The sequence below is a fragment of the Desmodus rotundus genome, chromosome 3 (genome assembly GCF_022682495.2).
Source record: "Desmodus rotundus isolate HL8 chromosome 3, HLdesRot8A.1, whole genome shotgun sequence".
Taxonomy (NCBI): Eukaryota; Metazoa; Chordata; class Mammalia; order Chiroptera; family Phyllostomidae; genus Desmodus; species Desmodus rotundus.
The window spans coordinates 768,352-790,086 of NC_071389.1; the positions used below are offsets into that span (position 1 = coordinate 768,352).

General features: G+C 64.7%; 1 protein-coding gene across 6 annotated transcripts in view; it reads right to left on the bottom strand.

Moving 5' to 3' along the window:
- The window catches only part of MORN1 (MORN repeat containing 1), a 32,302-nt gene that overhangs the window by 9,279 nt on the left and 1,288 nt on the right, over positions 1 to 21,735 (bottom strand). For 5 of the 6 annotated variants that reach the window (XM_045190431.3, XM_045190430.3, XM_045190432.3 and 2 more), the window contains exons 2-10: positions 21,618 to 21,689; positions 19,979 to 20,077; positions 19,378 to 19,488; positions 18,330 to 18,420; positions 17,944 to 18,031; positions 14,476 to 14,572; positions 13,210 to 13,320; positions 9,292 to 9,415; positions 8,855 to 9,003 (exon numbers count right to left, since the gene is read on the bottom strand). In XM_045190431.3, coding sequence (XP_045046366.2) covers positions 8,855 to 9,003; positions 9,292 to 9,415; positions 13,210 to 13,320; positions 14,476 to 14,572; positions 17,944 to 18,031; positions 18,330 to 18,420; positions 19,378 to 19,488; positions 19,979 to 20,077; positions 21,618 to 21,689 — 942 coding nt within the window. Of the gene's footprint in view, positions 1 to 1,534; positions 3,821 to 8,854; positions 9,004 to 9,291; positions 9,416 to 13,209; positions 13,321 to 14,475; positions 14,573 to 17,943; positions 18,032 to 18,329; positions 18,421 to 19,377; positions 19,489 to 19,978; positions 20,078 to 21,617; positions 21,690 to 21,735 lie in introns of those variants that run through there. The other variant, XM_045190434.3, reaches the window with a different exon arrangement.

The following is a 21,735-nucleotide window of genomic DNA, read 5'->3' on the forward strand; positions in this document are numbered from 1 at the left end:
GGCCCAGTGCCCCCTGCCAAGGAGACTGCACCTGTGGGCCCTGGATGGAGACACAGGCCCCCAGCTGCTCCGACTGCAGCGCCCTCAGGCAGAAGTGTCACACGCTGCTTCCAGGGTGTGCAAGTCACCGTCCCCTGGACCTCCCAGGAGCAGCAGCCGCCCTTGGGCCGGTTCTTGCCTCGGGGGGTGCGCTTCAGCACACGTGGGCCGCACACCTGGCCGCCTTGCTGCCCACCACGTGTTGGTCCTCGTCCTGCTCGCCTGCGCCTCAGCCCTGTTCCGCCTGCAGTGCGCTCTCCCTTGCCGCCACGGCGCCCTCTTGGCCCCAGCACTTCCTCCCGATGACGTGCTGCGCTTGGCGGCACTCCTGGGGCTTCCCTCACCAGGGGGTGGCCTCTCAGGAAGCCAGGCTCACCCCCTCTGCCCCCAGGGCATGGTCAGCTGGCCACACTCTGGCCACCTCTGGCCACGCACGCTGACCCTCCAGCTCAGACGCCCTCCCTGCTGCCTCCTGGTCTGTCCAGCCAGTCTCTCTGCCGGGTGACACAGGCCCAGGTGCGGATGGCGGCATGGATTGTTGGGGGGTGGAGTGGTGGCCTGGAGGTGGCGGTATGGTGGCTGAGGGGCCATGTGCAGCCTGCAGTCCCCCAGGGGAGGTGACAACTCTTAGGAGGTGATGGTGGGGACTCTAGTAGTTTTAACACCCATTCAAGGCTGCGCCCACTCGGCACGCCGTCTGCCCAGGGGCAAGGGGACGGTCGGCAGGAGGCTTCTCTGCACTTGCTGAAGGTCACGTATCCCGTGTCCTGGGCCTGGTGTCCCCACCCCTAACCTCAGCCCCCAGGGCCCCACTTGCTCCCTGGCTCAGCAGCTGAGGTGACCTTTCCTGCTGCCTCTCTCCGGAACCCTGTCACTGATGCCGCTGTGTCCCAACCTGACTCCCGCCTCTGCTGCTGCTCTGTCTCCCTGTCTCGGTGAGAGACCCCCCCTCCTGGTTACTCCGCCGGGAACATGGTGAGGCCCCGCATCCTTCCCCCCGTCCTGGTCTCCCCACAGCCCCACTGTGGGGTCCAGGCTGCTACCTGGCCTCCGCCTCAGGTGCTCCAGCACGGGGCTCACGTCGCCCCCTCTCCTGCACCCTGGGCCACACCCTCAAGTCACACCCCTGGGGTCCATGTGCTCATCCCCCTTGCTCGGCCCACCTGTTGGCCCACCCGGACCTCTGGGGCCACATCACCGAAGGGAAGGCTGAGGTCTGCTGGCAGGTTCCATCCAGAGGAAGTCAGACCTGGCTGAGACCCCGCCTGCCCATGGGGCCGAGCCACAGACCTGACATGGCTCCACAGAGCCCGGGTGGCCCACCATGAGAACGGAGGGTCCACCTGGCCTGTGGGAGCCCGAGTGGCTCCCGTGTATTTCTGGGGGTGCCGCCAGCTGGGACAGACTCGAGGCCGGGTCCAGGAGCAGAGGCCCAGCTCCGGTGCTCGGAGACGTCGGCTGTAATGCTGGCAGTGGCAGCTCATCAGCGAGAGAGGGGTCACCGAGCTGCCTCGTGGAGGGGACGCTGTGGACGGGGGCAGGGCCGCCAGGGGGATCGGGCGGCTTGACCTCAACGGAGGGAAACATCTATTAATTATCTCTTAACAGCCAACTCAATTAGACTCCCCAGTCACCTGTGTAGGACGAGGCTCCGGCAGAGAAACCACCGGAATAAAGAGGGCTCGAGGGGCCGGCTGTTACCACCCAGCAGCCGCATGGCTGGGGCCTCCAGCGACAGGCCTAAAGGTTTGCTCCAGCTAAGTGAGTCAAAAAGGTGGCAGACACGCCTCGTTAGTCTCAGGGCGGACGCGCCCAGGGCCTCGCTGCGCAGGAGGCAGCACCGCCGGCCACCAGGACCCACGGCTCGGGGAGGTGACCCGACAGCCCCGCAGGGGGCACACTCCCCTCAGCGCCCGGCCCTCCGCACCCGGCCCCTCTGCACCAGGCAGTGCGTGCGGGGCCTGTCTTCCTCTGCCCGAGTCCCATGCATGGGTGTGTCTGTGTGTGCAGGTGCACACGCACTCCCAAAGCCCCTTCCCGCCGAGCTCTTCCCGGGCTGAGGGCCAAGCCTGCCCTTGGGGCCCCGCAGTTTGAAGACCCTGGGGGACAGGCAGGGGCCGCCTTTGCGTGCACTCGGGGACCAGCCAGGGTGTCGGGACAAGCATCTCTCCTCTGTCCCTCAGGGCTGGCCGAGTGGGTCCCGCGGGGGGGTCTCCCGGCAGCAGGCCTGGGACGCCCGTGTCCCGGCACACAGATGACAGAGGCCTCGGCCTGGGGTGCGCACCTCTGGGCCCTTTACAGCTGGCGGCGGACGAGGGTAGTGGGGAGCGTGGGAGGACAGAGGGCGGCAGAGCCCCACAGGGGACGGAGGTGGAGCAGGGACCCCTCCCCCTGCCCCGCCCTCCTGACCCTGCAGCTGGAGCCCTTGCTTCCGCTCCAGTCTGCCACCTGCACCCCGTGAGGCACCGGGAGGGGGACCAGGCAGGGAGGAGGCAGTTAAAGCCTGCAGTCCTATTACTGGGGCCACGGCTGCCGCAGAGAACCTGCCCCCTCTTCCCATGCAGGGCCGAGCGTCGAGAGCTGCTGCCCTCGGGCGCACCGGACACCCTGTGGTGTCTCTAGGCGGGCGTGGTGGGTGTGGCGGACATCTGTGGCGGGCAGTTGTGGGTCAGGGCCCGGGGAGCAGGGCGAGGTTCCATGTCCACTGGCCCTGGGCACCCAGATGGTGCCCAGCCTCGCAGCCACCCCCACAGGGGCAGGGTCGCAGTTTGGAGGAGAAGCCGAGGCGGCACCCATCCCCCTTCGCCTTTTCTGAAGCATGGAGAGCGGGACTGACGCAAAGCCATTGTCCCCACTGGCCCACTGCGCGCTCGGAGGGTCGGGCACACAGTGTGTGTGCCTGGGGCTGTGGCTTCCGGTGGCTGTACTGCTCCTGCCCCCAAAGTTCCTCTGCAAGGAGCCGTCTGTCCCACTCCCCCCAGACTGGCTGTAAAGCCCCTCTGAGACATGGAGCCATGCCTCCACCTTGGGGCGCACCTGTTTTGCCTTCGGGTGCACCGACATGCTGGGATTGAAATTGGAACTTGAAAGGGGGCATGTTCCACCGGCCAGCCTCCAAGACTGGGAGGCTGACTGGGGTTCTTTCCGGGTCTGCTTCTGCCCCATCTCCCCTCAGGAGGCTCTTCGTCAAGCTGTTTGCACGCAGGTTGCGGGGCAGGGGCCGGAGCGGTGGGCGAACACCCCCCGGGCTCCCTGAGGTGCCCACTAACGCACTATTCCCACTCTGCCCTGGCCCTTGGCTGCAGACTGGACGCAGACAACCGCCAGCAGCCAGCCCGGCATTTTCTCTTCGTGTCTGGTGGAGGCGGTTCAGCCACAAAGCTGCAGCCCGTCCGGGGTGTCAGAGGAGCGGGAGGCACAGGCGACCAGCCCTCCTGGGCTGCTGGGCGTTGGGATGTGGGATCTGGACACCGTGGTGGCTGTGGCTGAGGGCCCTCCTCCGGGGCCACGTTCTTCATTCACTCAGAAGTCGCTCTGTTCACATGGAACTGGGAGCTCTTGGACGGCCCTGAACAGAGGTGTCGGGGACCACGAGGTGGCCTGAGACGGGGCAGCTGGCAGCAGCTCTCTGAGGTGAGGACCACTTGCCGGAAGAGGCCATGGGCCCCGCGGCGTGGGTGGTTGGTGGGCAGTAGTGGCTTGACGGTGGCGCAGGGCCTCTGTGGGGGCCGGTCGGGATCCAAGGTCTCACACCACAGCCTGGGGCTGCGGGCTTGTGCTTCTGTTGGCAGAAAGAACCCATTGCTCCCCATCCTTCAGCAAAAGAAAGGGTGTCTGTGGCTGCATGGAGGGGTCTGCGCAGACGCCGCCGCTGTGAGGCGGCCCCTGGGCCCGGGAGCTCGTGGCCGAGGTGCTGCGCAGGCCTCGGAGAACTCAGGGTGCGGGCAGGCAACATGCCTCTGCAGTGAGGGGGGGCCTGGGCTCCCCTGCTGCCCGGGCACGGCGGGCGGGGTCGGCGCGTCTCATCCCCTCCCCATCGCTGCTCTCAGGGGCCCGTCAGCAGCTGCCTCCATGCCCTGAAGTGGCCACAGGGCCTGGCGCCCACACCCACGGTCGGACCTCCATGTGAACGCACACAGCTCACACGCACTCTCACCCCCACGACTTGGCACACAGGGCCCACTTGTGCAGGGCACATACTCTGGTGCCCACCCACACACGCCTGCACATGCCACCACACACGCCTGCACACGCCACCACACACCTGCACACACCACCGCACACCCACATGCGCCTGCACACACCACCACACATGCCTGCACACGCCACCACATACACCTGCACACGCCACCACACACCCACACGCACCTGCACACGTCACTGCAGGCACGCTCACCCCCACACAAGCGCACATGCCCACCTTCCTACCACACAGGGTGGCCCTCCATGGAGCCCCAACCTGCGCATCCAGCTGGCCCCGGGCACCTCCTGACACCCCCCAACCCCTGTGTCACCCCGTCCCTGGTCCAACTCTGTCCCCGCCCGTGGAGGCCTGTGGTTCCTGAGTCACAGGGGACACCCCCTGTGCCACCCCCTGCCCCTTCTGTTTACCTGCCCGACCGCCCGGGGTGTGGTCGCACTGACCAGCGGCCCGTCTCCGCTGGAGCTGGGCTAAACCCGAGCACCGTGTCCACTCCCCAGGCACAGGGACCCGCAGGACCTCACGGGGGGTAGGGGGCCCGAACTGGGACATGTGGGGACATGGAAGCAGAAACCGACCCTGGGGTGAGGCCGCAGACGCCAGGGAGCAGCAGAAGGGTGATGTGGGCCCCAGGTGCAGGGTGGGCGGGGCTCAGGGAGCTGCTCTGTCTGATGCCAGAAGCTGCCAGCAGCCCCTGGCTGAGCTCCCTCCTGGCCTCACTGTCAGAACCTAAATCCAAGGGAGACTGGGACGCCCATGAGGTCACCATCCCTGGCTGGTCTGGTGGCTCTAAGTGGGCTGGGCCCGTCCCGCTGTTGGCCCAGACCCCAAGGTCACGGGGGAGTGAGCCCAGCGGCCCAGCTCGGCCCCTGTCCTCATGTGGTGTGATGAGGGGAGGGCCCGTCTGTGGACGGCCAGGCCATCGGCCACCCTGGGGGGCTTCCCCATGTCTGCGCTGGACACAGGCCTCTGAGGCCCCGGGTAGGCCGACAAGAGGGGCCGGCCAGAGGGGCTGGTGCTGCTGGGAGGCCCGCCGGGTCCCTGGCTTGTCGGACATGTGTGCATGTGGCTCGAGAGCAGTGACCTTCTGCAAGCACGTCCACACAGGCACAGAGGCTCCGCCACTCAGGACCTGGCTCCACTGGGACCCTCCCGCCACATGCTTCATGGGACCCCAAGTGCCCAGTGCCTCCCTTGCCTCTCTCTCCAGGGTCTTGAAACTTCTACCCCACAACGGTCGCCTAAGACCTGCTCTTAGGGGCCGGACGAGTGCGGTGGAGGCAGTGCCAGACTCCCAGGCCCCTGCCCTCTGGCTGCACCCGTGTGGCCACAGGACGCACGGAACTGGGGGCTCTGGGCCCCAGACCAGGCTCCGGCAGCAGGAAGGGGAGACAACGGGGGTGCTCCATCAGACCTCAGGGTGTCTGGCCCCACTGTCCTGCTGATGGGCTCCCCTCCTCCCTGGAGCCCCCAGAACGCAGGGCGGCTGTGGGGCAAAGAGCCCATTTCCTGGGACAATGGGGGAGTAACAGGGATGTAGCCAGGTGCTGTGGTCTCTGGACCCTGCTCTGGTGCCAGGCTCCAGGCAGGTGGCCTGTCACGCCTGGCATCTGAGGCCGTTCCCACTGTCTCAGCAGCGTGGGCCCTGGGGCCCGTGCAGCGTCCTCTCGTCCTTTTCTGGGACAGCCCCTGGGCGCGGGGTGATTCCTGGAGTAGAAACGCAGGGCACAGGTTCTCCTTGAAATACACAGACCCCGCACGCCTGCCATCCAGAACTGCAGACCACAAGCAGGGAAGCGCGGCGGCCCGCGAGAGGCGGTGACGTCGCCCCGGGTTCTCCGCGACACAGCCCGTCAGCTTTAGTGGCGACACGGGTTTAGCGGCCAAGGGCACCTTGGTTTTTAAATCTGTCTCACAGTTACGGGCACCTCCTCTCGGATCCCGTCTGATGGATGCCCAGAGCCGCGAGTTCAACACACAGAAAAGGGAGCCGCTCAGCGCCGCTGGAAACATTTCCCGGGAGGGCTTTGTGCGTTAGAGAGAGAGAAAGAAAGAAAGAAAGAAAAAGGAAGCAAGCGACCCGAGGTTCTCTCCGCCACTGCAGCTCTTTAGGTGCCCAGATCCGGTCTGCGGGGGACTGTGTGCACCGCCGGGGCCCAGCCAGCCTGACCAGGCCCCTCGGCCCCTGTCGGCACCTGCGTCGGAGTCAACCGGCCGGAGGGACTGGGGTCGGAGGCGTACGCCCGCTGCCAGCAGTGAACCAAACGGGTCCCACCGTTCAGAGCCGTGGGTGGGACTACGAAGGTTGTCAGGCTAAACGTGAAAATCTTCCTGAAGGTAGAATCAGCGAGCTTTGCCACTGCGGTCGAGGTGCTGGAGTTGAACCGGAATCCAGTTGAGAACGTCTGGCCATCGTCCGCGTGTAGGAAATCGCCTTGTCCTCTCAACAGAAGGTAGAAACGAGCGAACCCCCGAAATGCTTCCCGTCGGCAGGGCAGCGGAGCGCAGGCCTCTGGGGAGGGAGTTTCTCCCCTCCCTGCACTTGCTTGTGTAACTGGAAACCACGTTTGTCGAGCGTTTATTTTCTTCATTGCCTGTCGGATGGGGAGGAAGGACTTTGGGCCGAGAACCTGGTCCCAGTGGGCGTGGGGTGGCCAGCTCCAGAGTGGGTGCTGGGTGGGCCCTGCACGGTGGGGGCAGGGCTGAGACCCAGTGGACTCCGGGCTCCTCTCCTCTGTGCGCTAAGGCCTCGGGCTCCATCCAGGTTCTGAAGCCCATGGGGGTTGGGGGAGTCACACTTCCATCAGAGAGACCCGGGCTGCCTGGGGGAGGGGCGTGATGTCAGGGGCAGGCAGGTCCCTGTGGCTGTGCCCGCCTCCTGGGGACGAGCTCCACGCCCCCCCCAGCTGCCTGCACGTGAGCTCCAGAACGTGGCGAACGTGGGGCCTCACTTCAGACGAGCGACGTGGGACGCACCCACTCTCCTCGGGAGGCGGTGCAGAGCCTCCTCCCCTCCCCGCTCTCTGGCGCTGAGGAGAGCCCTTGCTGCTCACAGGTGTGGGTCCCAAGGTCAGCCGGGACGTTCTGCTGAATGGAGGTGTCCCTTCCAGGCGGTGCTCACAGTGGAGGGCAGGCTGCCGGTGCCCCATGCTGACCACTGGAGTCTAGCAGGGACGCCGTGGGTGGCTGTGTGGGGGACAGACCCGTGGCTCTGCCTCCACCCATCTCGGCCTGTGCTCAGGACCTGGGACCTGAGAGCCCGGGGGGGTCACCCATTCAGGACAGGTGGTGGCCGCAGGGCACTGCAGCTCGTCTGTGACAGGGTGCAGGGCGTCGGCTCCTCACCCACTGCAGTCGACTGGCAGCCTGCCCCCCTGGGGGGCCACCTGCTCCTCGGGATTCTTGTGAGCAGGAAATGCCATCCTCAGGCCCGGCGCTGTCTCCCACACTCCCTGCTGGTTGGATGGACGTGCATCTGTCTGCACATCTTCACCACCAGTGGGTCTTTGTCACTCACTGCCTGACGTCCATGGTGGGGCCAGATGGAGAGGTGGCAGTGTGTGGCAGTCACCTGCTTCCTTGGGCAGGTGCAGGTTGGGGAGGTGCTGCTTGGGCTCGTCCCTTGGTGGCAGCAGGCAGCCAGGTCCCTCCCACGCAGTCCCCGGAGGCTTGCACCCAGCGGGACTCAGGGGTGTCAGCTGACGCGGGTTTCTCATTTGAATTTCCAGAGCATTTGGCAAAGACGGCCGCCCGACACAGAATACGCGCTCTCCCCTGCTGCTCACTTACAGACCCGGGCTTTGGCGGGCAAGCTGAGTTTCCTGTCTCCCTGTGCCTGGCGAGGTGTGGTGCCCGGAGGCTTCTGTGGGTCTCAAGCTTCCCCTCCTGCTAGCTGGCATAGGGGTGTGATGGCTGGCTCTTGTGCAGCCCTGCAGAGCCTGGTGATCAGGGGGTCTGCCCCCAACTCTGAGTTGCAAGGCAAGGAGTAAAGGTGGGCGGAGCGGCCTCCTTGTTGCGGCCATTGCCATTTCTGGTTCTCTCCTGGCCGCCATCCTCCCAGCGGCAGAACTGAAATTCACCACTAGGTCATTTCCTCCACAGAACCCACCAGGGGGGCAGCAGATGGCCAGCATGGCCGTGACCCAGGGCAGACAGGCCCCCGTGTGAAGGGCTTGGGCACGGGCAGGGTGAAGGGCCCCTGATGCAGCCTCCACACAGCCACGATTTCAACAGGCGCTGAGCCACCCATGGCGCTGACCGAGCGGGTCTCAGCCAGGCAGAAACATGGAGCCCTGAGCTGCCCTAGGAGGGCGGGACAGGCGCAGGCCCTGGGACGGCTCGCCCTGGTGGGGTGGCGTAGGCGTTGGGAGCAGGGGCGGAGGCAGGAGACGCACTCCAGGTGCAGGGGTGCAGTGTGGGCAGCCCCACCCACCGTCCCACCCACCACACTGCGACTGTCCTGAGGACTGTGTGCTGCCTCCTGTCCGGCAAGGCCTGTGGGCCGTGGCACGGTCCCCTGGGACGGCCTGACCCCAGGTCCACTGTGCCCAGGTCTGGGCAGCTGCTGTCACCAACGCACTGCCCACTGCTGACCACGTGGCCACCTCTACTCACCAGGCAGGCAACCAGGCGTGTCCCCCTGGCCACACAAGGCCTCCGATGTCCGTGCCGCCTCCAGGTCTCCAGCACTTTCTGGGGCAGCTCCAGGCTCCAGGCTGCCAGGCGAGGGGCTGGACAGTGGGTAGGCGATGCACTCAAACCCACTGCGGAGGGACGGCGGGCGGGCTCAGTTTGACACTGGGGACGAGGTTCCCTGGCCCCCAGCTCCCTGCCTGCCCAGCACCCACTGGGTGCCTTTGTTTCCCTCCCCCCTGACAGCATGCTGCATCTGCTGGTCCCTGCCGGGCCCGCAGTGCTGGGTGGGAGCCTTGTGGGCCCCCCCTCCCCCCCCCCCCCCCCCCCGGGGAGGAACTGCTCTGGCTCCTCCTCCTTAACCCTTAGAAAGGCCCCTCCCCTGCCCCACATAGGGGTTTCCCGGCACCTCGACTCACAATGGGGTCTGGATGGGCGCCTCCCGCCCGTACTCGTCCACGTGGAAGAAGCAGACCTCCGAGGAGGCCGGAAGCTGCACGAACCTGACGCCCGCTGAGATCTTCAAAACCCGGCCGTCCTCGCCTTCCAGAAGGAGACAGAAGCACCGTGGGCCTGGGGACAGGGCAAATAGCCCCAAGGGTGCGGTCTCCTCCCCTGGGGCTCAGGGTGCTGGGCCTCCACAGCACAGCCCGGGTCAACCACGTATGACCTGAGCAGCCCCCCCGCCCCCCCCCCCCCCCGGTCTCCCCCCTCCCCCGACGCCCCGGGCCCTCAGCAGAGCCGTCCACACTGCTCAGACCCGAGCCAGTTCTGGGCCTGGGGCACCCACCATGCCTCTGGCACTGGTAGGTCCCAGTGGGAGGGCGTCCACTGGCCTCCCAGTGGCACGAGCAGACACACGGAGGCTTGCCTCCCTCTCGGGCCTGGCCACCCGGGGGGACATGGCCCGTCATACCCTGACCGAGGGACGGGCTATCCCACCCATCCACGCCCCCACAATGCCCAGCACGGGGCGGTCCCAAGGGCCCTGGGGCTCAGGGTCGGATGGAGAAGGAGGGTCAGTGCGGCCTGCCGCCCAGCCCCGTGGCGCCGAGGCCCAGGAAAGATGCAGCCAGGCAAACTCGGGAAGGACTCGGACTCAGGAGGATGTGGAGCCGTGTGTGGTGTGAAAACCGGCCGCTCCCTTTTGAGGTCAAGATGGAGCCACCAGAGCCGCTTTGCGACCCCCTGCTTGCAGCAGCCAAGAAAGCGCAGGACACACAGAGACCGCGGTCCCCGAGGTCCTGGGCACCAGGCAGCACAGGTGGCCCCTGTCGCCCGGCCGCCGGGTCAGAGGAGACATGGGTGCCACACGGGCACCTGGGGTGAGCCCGCCCTCAGGCGAAGGCGCAGGGAAAACGAAAGTAAAAGACGAAAGTAAACGCGAGACATTTACAGACACTCGAAAGCTGGAAGAACCTGTCACCAGAAAACCTGTGTGACAAGAAATGCGGAAGGGTAAGGCCGTGGGCCGGCGGAAAACTGTCCCAGATGGAACCTGCGGAGCAGACCCAGGAATGTGGCCACACAGGTAAGGTTTCCTTCTCTGCGTTATACGCTCTAAGTTTTTACGTATTTATTTATTTTTTAGAGAGAGAGGAAAAGAGGGAGCAAAATATCAATGTGGAGAGAGAAACATTGATTAGATGCCTCCTGTATGCCACCCCCCTCCCCAGGGACCTGGTCCGCAACCCAGGCCTGTGCACCAACCAGAAATCGAACCTGTGACCTTTCGCTTTGCCGGATGACGCACAGCCCACTGAGCCACGCCAGTCAGGGACGTTAAACATGCTCCAAAAGGCCAATGGCCGTCTAAACAAAAGCAATGGCCTCGTGGCAGGAAGTGACGAGACACAGGACCACCAGCTGCAGGAGGACAGCGGTATGAAGACGGCGTGGAGGGGGCGGGCGCCCTGCCGTCCCTCCCCAGGCAGAGAAGCGTGGCCTGCCTGGCAGTGGGCGGGTGAGACCGTGGATTGTTCGCCATAAGCCCCTAAAATAACAAAACAAAGTGACGAGTACTAAGCCAACGATGAAGGAGATAAAATAATAAAAAACACTCGGACCAAAGAGGCAGGAATTGAGTACAAAGGGGAAGAAAGAGCTGAGGAAAATGGAAAACAAATAGGAAGACAGTAAGTTCGAGCCTGTTGTATCAACCATCACACGGAGCGTGGACGCGTGAGCACCTCAGCCGAAAGGCGGAGATGCCGGTCGGATGGGGAAGGCACACCCGCCTGCAGGCCGCCCACCAGGAGCTCGGAGCCACGAGCGGGTCGCGGCGACAGGGGAGATGCTGACCGACAGTGGTCGGTTGAAACAGCTGGGGCGACGAGCACCACGTCACAGAGGGCGGATGGTGGACAAAGGCCGTCACCAGGGTGAAGACGGCCAGTGTGCCGAGGTACAATTCAGTGCTGTGGAAATCCCCCGTGCCGACGCCCCTGGCAACAGAGCACCCAGACGAGGAAAGGAGGCTAACGGAACGGAAGCAGAATAGATGGGCCCATTGCTGTGCTGGGAGGTGGGAAGGCGGGCAGTCGGCAAGGGTGCCGTGGTCTCAAGCAAAGTGCCCCGGCCGCCCTCACGGAGGACCCCCGACAGAGGAGCGGGATCCACGCCCCTCTCGACGTGCTCACAGAACACGCACCGAGACAGGCCGTTTTCTCGGCCATCAGCAGGCCCCGGTAAATGTGAAGGGATTCAGGATACACGAAGTCAGCACGTGGAATTAAGTGAGAAATTATTAACAGAAGGACCTCGGGGAAAACCTCCAAGCGTTGGAAAATGAAACAACATGCTTCTAATTTACTCGCCGGCCCAGGAAGAAGTCACAAAGTCTCTCGAGCGGAGTGAAAAGGAAGGCACCACGCGGGAAATTTGCGGGGCGCAGCTAAAGCGGCACGCAGAGGGAAATGTGTAGCAATGAACTCCTACACCAGAAAGGGTCCGAACTGACCTCAGTTTCCACCTGAAGAACTAGGGGAAGGACGCTAAATTCAACCCAAAGCACGGAGACGCGAGGACTCAGTAAGACCGAAATGGGAACGAACGGGTGGACTAGACAGCGGAGCACAGAGGGCCGAGGGGCTGGTTGTTTTTCAGTGGAATCGATCAGCTCCAGCCGGACGGGTCAGGGAGGGAAGAGAGAAGACGCCACGACCCGCACGGGGAGGAGAGCGGGGACCTCACTGCATGGAAGGGAGAAGGCCGGTGCACCAGCTCGTGTGACGGATCAGGCAACTTACGTGACGTGGACCGACACGCAAGGAGAGAGAGAGGACCTGAATGGCCCCGCGTCACACACAGGCCACGTTCGCTGCCACTCGACACCCTCGGGTGGCGCCGGGGGAGAGCACCGCATCGTGGGGGTGGAGTCAGTGGGACGGGGAAACACGTGCCAGCCCTCGGGAGACACTTTGGGGCAGTTTCTTAAGTTCAGACACAAACCCCCGTGAGCTCCAGTGCTCCTGGTGTGCGAGTGAACACCCACGCTCCTGTGGAAGCGTGAGCGCAGGTGCTCCCAGCAGTACCCACACCCCAGCGTCCGTCGGGGCAGGACAGGAAAGCGGGCGGATCTGTGAGGCAGGCGGCCCCGGGAACTTGGTGCGAGTGGACGCCGCAGGGCAGGAGACACAGCCCGCAGGACGTGCCCAGGGGAGCAAATCCACGGTGGGAGCAGGGGGTGGTGGCCCGGTGAGGCCCTGGCTGCGTGGGGCTGAGGGCGTGGACGGCGTGCGTGGGGGAGGGGTCCTCCTTGGTGACAGAAACGTTCTAAGTCAGCGCTGCAGGGACAGCTGTCCGCCTGTCAGTTCACTGAAAATCGTGGCATGGCCAACGTGGGTGAGTTTTATGGCACGCCGAGTGGAGGGGAGTCGGTGTGTCCTGGGCCTCGGGCAGTGTCTCGGGGTGGAGGGCCTCTCTGGGCGCTGGCTCCCCGCTGGGGAGGGCTGTGGGACGTCAGTGTGTCTGCCCCCACTCCCCCCAGCACCACAGGGCTGGCTGGGTCACGTGAGAGAGCAGCCCCGAGGGACTGGAACCTGTCCCTGCTTGATTACCCCGGAGGACAAGGGCCTCTCCCTGTGCCGGGCGGAGCCTGGCCTGCACAGACGCACGCAGGGCTGCAGCCACTGTCCGCTCGCTCCACGAGGTGCGTGACAACCACGGGTGCACACGTGCGCTCACGCACACCTGGGCACACAGAGCGTGCATGCCCACACACGCCCACGCGTGCGCTGTCATACACGCGGCTTCTTGTCCGAGAACTAGACGCCTGTTCATCGTTTTCATCGTTCTGAAAAGGTCGCCCCCCCCCCCCCCCCGGCAGGGACGCTTACTCTCGGCCACGGCCCCGTCCTCCTGCTGCAGCTGAACGCTCACCCGGAAGGAAGAGCCGGGGGCCACGCACATCACCTCCGGGCCCAGAATCACGGTCCTCACTGCTCGCGCTGGGAGAGAGCGGAGGCGGGATTGCTGGGTGCTAAACGCTGGGTGCCGCCCGCCCGTGGTTGGGTCCCACCTACCGGCAGGGCCTCTCCCCTAACAGGTGGGACATCTTGTCAAACCGAGAGGGGCCCTGCCTGCAGGTCCGAGTGTGAAGATGGCTGTCCCCCACCCTGAGAAGTGGCCCAGGCGTCACTGAGACTAACACAGGGCAGCTGCCCCAGGGCCAGCTGCCGTCCTCGGAAGCAGCCATTCCAAAGTGGACCGGGCTGGGTTAAAGGGGCCACAGAGCGTCCACCAGGTGTGTGTGGGGGGTGCAGGGTGGGCCAGTCGGCTGGGACTCTGATGGGGGATTGAGGCTGCACCCCACCCAGGGGTTCTGACAGGATGCCAAGTTTGGGGCGGGGAGACCTGGATTCCTGCCCATATTGACGCCACTTAGAGGTAGAGCCGGGGCCCTGCCTGAGGCTGGGGGCCTGGGAGGGTCCAGGGCCTCCTCTAGGGGCTCCACCTGAGCAGAGGTGCCTGGGCCCAGCCCTGACCCTGAACCCTGGCTGTGGGGTGGCTGTACACCCACAGGGGTGTGCCCTGGAGACCAGGACTCCTCCCTCAGAGCCCTGGCCCCTTCCTCTCCCAGGACCTTGGCCCCCACCCAGGAGTCCATCTGGCTCAGCAGGTGCCCTCGTGGGCTGGGGCAGTTGACATTGGTGCCCCTCCCCGCCAGGGGTGCCGAGGTGGCACCACGTTCTGGAGACTAGCAGGGTGGGGCCGCACTTTAATCCTTGGGGGCAACACAGTGGGGGGAGGCAGCCCCCCAGGGGAGGCCCCTGCAGGCTCACGTCACAGAGCAGGGAGCTCAGGTGGGGTGCAGAGGCATAGCCCTGTGGAGGGGGGCTGTGATTGGGGGCCTGCCTGCAGCAGGTGCCCTCAGCCCCGGGTCTGGCAGGGCCTGCAGGTCTCGAGCCCTTCGGGACGACACGGGAACGTGCTTCTCAAGAGGGATCTCAGATTCTGCCTCCTCCCAGCTGGGCCCCCCCCCCCAGCGCCCCCCCCCCCCCGACCCTGGCCCCACCCCTCCCTCAAGATTGAGAAGACGCAGCCAGACCCAGAGGAGACCCCACTCGAGGCCCTCGTGTGGCCCGGGGGCGGGGGCCACCTACCTGCCGGGTGGCCGTTGACCCACATCCCGCGGTAGACAACCCCAGAGCAGTGGGCCATGCTGCCCAGGCCACTGAAGACATCGTTGTGCCACTGTCCCTGCAGAGACAACCGTGGGGGTCAGGCAGGCTCTGCGCCGCCCAGGACGCGGGACACCACGGGCAGCCTGCGACCCCCTCCCCAGGCCGCATGGGCTCCTGGGGACCACAGGCTGGAAGCCACGATGTCCCGAGGGCGGGAACTCGCCCTGCCTCTGAATGCGATGCGTGTGCTCCGCAAAACGCCCCCTCCCCGCAGAACGTCCCGGAGTCAGAAGTCGCGGAACAGCCCCGACTTGCACCTAACACAGCACCGCGCAGAAGGGCCCACTTTGCAGCAGGAAGAGCCTTCTGGTAAGAGGCACGGCGCTGGCGCCGGACCCGGCAAAGGAGGCTGGGCCTCCACGCAGGCGCGCATAGCTGAGGCGCTGCGGGAGCCGCTGCTCCTTGATAACGAAAAGGCCCATCGGAGCGGTTCGCGCCCACACAGCCGTGCCCCTCGAGGCTGCCTGCCGCTCCCCCACGCGGCCGCCCCCACAACGAGCCTGTCTTTCTGAGCCTCGCACACGATGGGGGGAGAATAGTGTGAAACAGCAGGAAAATCATTTCTGTGGAAAATTTCAAGATCGTAAGTGCGTTTTATATGACTGTGAATTCCTGCTATTAGAAGAGAATGCAGCTAGCGGCCGTTCGGTTCTATTCTCTCTTCTGCAGAAGCCAGTGGGGCCCCGATTCCTATGCTGCTACCCTCCAAGGGGGCCCCGGATGCTCGGCAGCTGGGCCAGGGGCAAGGGGCTGCAATCATCAGAGCCCTGCTTGGGGGTGCTGCCCACAGGGGATCCCAGGTCTCCGAGTTGGGAGCCGCAGGCTGGGGGCAGTTACACAGGGAAGGAAGCGTGGCTGAGGCAGGGCTCTGGCCCAGGAGCCCTGGGGCTGGTCGGTGAAGCTGGGCCTGTGGGACCAGCCCCCGCAGGCTGCAGCTCTAAGAGCCGCCCATCTGACCACAAAGCCGCACTCCCCACTGAGGGGCAGGGTGGTGTAGGGGCCTGTGCAGCCGATGCAGGTCATGAAGGATGGGCGCCCCAAGGCGGGCCCACGGCCGTCCTGGGCGTGCGCAGCTTCACGACTTCAACTCGGACTGAAACCAGGTGACAGGTCCCCGTGAGCAGTGCCACGGCGACAGCCTGCACGCTCGCAGCAGACGTGGTGAACCATGCGGGGAAGCGCCTGCCCTTTCTCAGCCGCCTGATGCGTGACCAGCTGCGGGTTGGTGGGTTAATGCGTTGTGGCATGGAGGCCGGCTCCAGGGGTGCAGGGGCTCCTCCCCAGAAGCTGGGACCAGACGGGAGGGGCACAGGCACACACACCTCTGTCCCTCTGCCCTGCCCAGGTGGGGCCAGGTGAGGACCCCTCTGTGGCTGGCGTGATACAAGGGAAGGAGACCGTGGCGGCCAGTGTGGGATTGAGGGGGTGGGGGCCCCGCCTGGGGCGTGTTCTCGCAGGTAACCCTGAGGGGCGCCATGCCGTGTCTCCATCCCTGCCGGCTCGGTTGCTGGGCGCTCCAGGCTGAGTCAGACCGGCCCAGCCCTGTGCCCACCTCTCTGTACTTGGCCTCCACGTGCCGGGTGTGGATGAAGGAAGCCACAGGCGCTTCCCCGCTCCGAATGCTTTGGAATAAACTGTCAGAATTAAGTACTGGACCCTCTTTTCATTTTAGGAAGCACTTTCCAGATACCTGAGGCTGGTTTTCTCCAAGGAAAGTCACCGTGCCTTTCCTGGGGCTGCTTCTGCGCCTGCCATGCCCAGGCAGGCCTGGACCTGCCCCACTAGGAACCCGGCGGCACATCGGTCACCGCCCCGGGGCAGTGTGTCCAGGCCTCAGGCCATAGCCAGGTCGTCCTTCTGCTCAGGAGGGTCCACAAGGTGTGGACCCCACTGAGCAGCGTGGTGGGCAGGCGGGCTGTGTCTGAACCCTGGAGACACGCAGTGCACAAGACCAGGCCCCTGTTGGAGGGACACGTGTGCATCTGAATGGTGCCCCAAGTCGGTGACACCGATGCCTCCCCCAAGGGTTTACAGGGATCCTGGCGTCTGCAGGCTGGGCCAGGGTGGCCAGGGCCACCGAGGGGCCACTGTCCAGGCAGCTACCTCCTCCTCACCCTTCCGACAAAGCTGCAGCCCAGGCCGTTCCACCCTGGACCAAGCCCAGCCCGGTACCAATGGGGAGCTTCCGGCTGCTGGCGGGGCTGGGCTGCCCCCTGGCGGTGAGGAGGCAGGCGGCAGCCTGAGGCCCAAGGAGAGGCCCTGGGGGTGGAGGGACAGACCAGCCTCAAGGACAAAGCCATCACCGTCTCTGGAAGGATGGGGAGCTCTCTGCCAGCCCCACCAGGCCTGCACACCCACACTGCCCGCATCACGGTGGGGCCCGTGGGCCCAGGTCTGGGGGGTGTGGGAGCTGGGGCTTGAGGCAGCTCTGCTACTCACTCCCTGGTCTGGGAGGTGTCCACTGTGCCTCGGTTTCTGCCTCTAGAGAGCAGGGAAGGGTCCTTCCTTGGGGTGTCGGGAGGCATGAGGAGCTGAGGATGTGAACCCTGACACTGCAAGGGACTGACTCCAGGCTGGCAAAGTGCGAAGAGGGTCCCACCCAGGTCTCCCTGCATTTACCTGGAAGCTCTAGGGTTTGGGGTGGGCCCAGCACTGGTTCCCCTGGGGCAGGGCCTCTGCTCTCCGTGGGCCCATCACCTCTCCTGCTGATGGCAGGACCCCCCGAGTAGCCAGAGGGACCTCTAAACACAAAGATCAGGCCACCAGCTCCTGCCAGCGCCTCCCGTGATGCCTAAAATAAACTCTGACCCATGGGGGCCCCCCTGGCTCTGGCCGCCTGGCTTGTCCCACCTCAGAGCCAGGCGCATGCCCTGCCCTGTGGCCTTCCCGTGGTAGCTCCTTGTCTCCACTTGGGTCTCAGGTCACACGGTGATGCCCAGACAGGATGGCCCAGGCGCTCTGGCCACCAGCAGCACTTAAAGGTCAGGCGGGGCTGCTTGTCCACACCGGGGCTCCCATACTGACCGGGCACAGGCATCCCAACATGCACCCTGGCTCCTGCTCATTTTTCACCCATCTGGCGCACAGACCAGCATCCAGGGGAAGAAAGAAGGGTGGACCCTGAGTCCTGAGAGGGTTCCTGGCACCCCTGAACCTCCTCACCTACGTGCGGCCCCAACCTGAGGGGTGGCACCTGCTGCAGTGACCGGGTGCGTGGTGCAGAGGGGGACGTAGGGCCTGGCCCCCAGGAGCAGATGGGCACCCACACCACCTCCCCTAAGCCTCAGTTTTGTCAGCAGTAAAGTGGGGACAGTTGCCATCCCCCCCCCCCCCCCCCAGTCATGAAGGGATGCACAGGAGCAGCACCCTGTAAGGAGGCCCAGGTACCTCGTAGGTGGAGCCATCCACGCAGCGCAGCACCCCGTGGCCCTGACGCTGGCCCCGGACCCAGTCGCCGTCGTACGTGTCACCGTTCCTGAGGGACACGTGCAGAGGCCACTCTCAGGCAGGGGGGCCGGTCCTGATGGGCTAGCGGCCACGGGCCCCAGGTGGGCGGGGCTTGGAGAGGACGAGGGAGGAGGGGGGGGTGGGTTCCGACTGCAGGGTGTCAGCCGAGCAGCTGGTCTGGGGTGTCGGGGCCTGCTGCCCAGCCCGGGACCCCTGCTGGCCACCCGACCTCCACAGTGTGCTGTGGGGGGCGGGGCTTATGCTCCAGCCACGCCAAAATCAGCCGGGTCCTGGGGTGGGGGATAGGCGTTGGGGCACACACTCACCGAAAGGCCATGTGCCCTCGGCCATGCTGCTTGTTGCTGTGAAAGGACCCCCAGTATGCGTTCCCGTCCTGGTCCACCAGACACCCGTGTCCTGAGGCAGAGCCGAGGGACCAGCGTCACCTACCTCCGGTGGCAGGCAGACCCTCCCCGGAGCAGGAAGGTGGGGCCTGGAGGACAAGGCAGGACCCACAGGACACAGCACCCTGGGCTCAGGGGCACGGCTGTCCTGGTGGGCGGGGCGCAGTTGTCCGGCATGGCGCCGGCAGCCTCAACACCAGGGGCAGCAGCCCTGGGTCCTGGCCTCACAGGCCCGAGGGAGGAGCAGGGCCAGCACTGAGGGGCCCGGACCCACATGCAGGCTGGAGCGCCCTGCCGTCTGGCAAGTGTGACGCGGCTGCGTCTGACGCGTGTGCAGGTGTGTTCAGGGAAGCCGTGTGTGGGTGGTTGGGGGACCTGGTCTACAGACAGGACACTCTCAAGAACGGGCCGCAGGGCTGTCTTCGGGCTCTTCTGGTTCCGGGAGGTCGGAAGTGTGACCCACGTCCAGTGTGAGTAGACACTCGGACGACTGACCGTCCAGCTCAGCCCCTAGGAGCCATGAGCCTCCGGCCTTTCGGCAGTGTCCATCGCCCACCACCACCGTCCTGGGGCGCAGTCCCTGCCCCCTCCCAGGTGCAGCCTCCAGTCTCACTCTGTCCAGCAGGGTGAGGAGGTCCTGTTCCACTGAGCCCGGGCTACACCCCTGACCCCGGGGTTGTCAGCAAACAGTAAGAGGGCGGTTGCTTCAAGCCCCTAGGTTCTGGGTGGCTGTCACACAGCAGGGGCTAATGTCGCAGACACAGCCCCACACATGTGGCACTGGCCAGACACGGCTCTGGGGGCAGAGAGGAGCGCATGCCTCCGTCCCGCCCGCACAGCCATGCAGGGGCTGGGCTCCTGCATCCAAGGGGCACCAGCACCCTGGCAAGGTGTAGGTCCCTGAGCCCACCCAGCCAACTGGGGCGCCAGCGCACTGCCCACATGCCCCAAGTTCCAGTGGATGTCAGACCTTCTCTCATGCCGTGGGACAGCGCCCCCTCGTAATAGCCCCCGGCTCCGTACTTCATGATGCCATGGCCCTGCGGCTCTCCCAGGACAAAGTGACCAGAGTAGGTGTTCCCTGGGGCGGACAAGGAGGAAGGGAAACACACGCTCGGGTCAGATCGGCTTCCTATGTTCCTGCCCATCCCCCGAGTCCTGGTGGCAGCAGGGCCATTTCAGAACACAGGGTCTCTGTCTTATTCCTGACTCTGGGTGATGAGGGGACAGAGGACGAGGGGGTCTGGACCTGCCCTCCCGGTTCCCGCGGGGTCCACCCCACGCTGGCCCTCAGGGGGCACCAGTGTCCAGTCTGCAGGGTGAGCCATCTCCCCACTGAGGACTGACTGCCACACCCACCTGCGAACGTTGGAGGGTCAGGAGACAGCCCCCAGGCCAAGCCAAGCCATGGGCAGGACGCCACCACCCTGCCCCAGGCTGGCACGTGCTGCTACAAGAGACCTCAGAGAAACCAGGGTCCCCAGTTCACGGATGGAAGTGCCTTCCGCACCCAGAGGGAGAGGGTTTACAAGAAAGGAGTCGGCACGTCGCCAGGCGTCCCCGGAGCTGACCTGTTGCGGCCCAGTGCCGGCAGCCTTCGCCCACAATTTCCCCGTCCACAAACTCGCCTTCATAGTAACTCCCGTCCTTGAACAGCAGCTTGCCACGGCCTGGTGAGAGAGACTACGATGCGACACCAGGCAGCAGTTGGGAGGGCCGCTGGGGCCCGAGCGCGGCTGCGCTGTTGCTCAGGGGGAACAGCTGAGCTTCGGAGCACTCAGGTCCCCACGATGCTCCTTCTCTCGTCCAGCAGGTGCGCTCCGCAAACTGACCCGTGTATGCATTGGTCACAAAAAACGTTTTTCTTTGAAAAATGTTTTATTTTTAGAGAGAGTAAGGGAGGGAGAAAGAGAAGGAGAGAAGCATCAATGTGTGGTTGCCTTTCGCACGCCCCCCACTGGGGACCTGGCCTGAAACCCAGCATGTGCGCTGATTGGGAATTGAACTGGCGACCCTTTGGTTCACAGGCTGGCGCTCGATCCACTGAGCCACACCAGCCAGGGTGAAAAACGTTTTTGACACAGGACTGAGCAGTCTGCTGTCTTGGCCGGGGTAACTGTAGAGCCACCACAAGTACAGAGGGGACCCAGTGTCCTACACCTCCCCAGCAGGGACACTGGTCACCTCGCCTGTCAGTGCAAGGGCAGAAGGAGAGAGCCTGTGGACACAGGGTGACACTGAAGAACGCATTTCAACAAGGATGACCCGCTCAGTCCAGGCCGGGCTCTGAGCAGTCTCAAGTGTGACCCTCATGCCTAGCTGGAGGAAGAGCTGGAGATTTGATCAGCAAGGGAGTTTTGACCTGCTCCGTTTCCGACCTGGGCTGGTTCACCCCTCCTGAGGCAACCTGGTGGCCCCCCGCTCCTGGGAAGTCACCATATTGATGCTGAACTTAGTGCGGACACCCGATCGGCATAGTGCACTACAGCCCAGAACTCCTGGGCTCAAGCGATCCTCCTGCCTCAGCCTCCCGAGTAGCTAGGACTACAGGCGTGCGCCACCACACCCGGCGAGCTGGAGACTTGAATAAAAGTGACAAGTCTTTGTGTGGCAAAAACACTATAATAAAAGTCAAAAAGTCAAAAATACAGAAAATACTGCAGCCAACAAGTAAAAGAACGCATACAAGAAAATACTAACAGACCGATTTTCCAGCAGAAAAACCAGCAGAGAGTGGACGAGAGCCGGCAGAGGCGCAGACAGACACCAGACCAGGGGCCAAGCTGTGGGCTGCCGGGCTGGGCATCCGCAGAGGTGCCGACGCTCTCTCCTCTGCGGCTGAGACTCTCTACAGAAGGCGGTGAGCTCCCTCTCATCACAGATGAACCAAAAGGCAGCTGCCATTTCTTCCACTTGAGCACGAACGAACGAACGAACGAATGAAAACTCAGGGAGGGTTTCCCAGGTGCAGTCCCCTGCCCGTGCAAAGGCGGCAGGCCTCGGGGTCATTGTGACCCTGGCCTTGGGGCCTGCCTCAGGGTAGCACCAGGGCGTGGTGTCCGGCGAGCCCCAACGCCGTGGGCAATAGTGACAGCGTGAGGGCCCAGTCCCGCTGGCTCTCAGTGCCAGCCACCCACCCCAGCTCCCCGAGGAGATGGGCTGTCGGCGGTGAGGTGGCTGCTGCAGGAGGAGGCCGCAGACGCTTCTTACCGTGGGTCTTCCCTCCTTTCCACTCCCCTTCATATCGAAAGAAAGAATTCGGGAATGTGTAGACGCCATAACCTGAACGATGGAAAGGAGATACTCAGGTGAGCACGTGACCCAGACC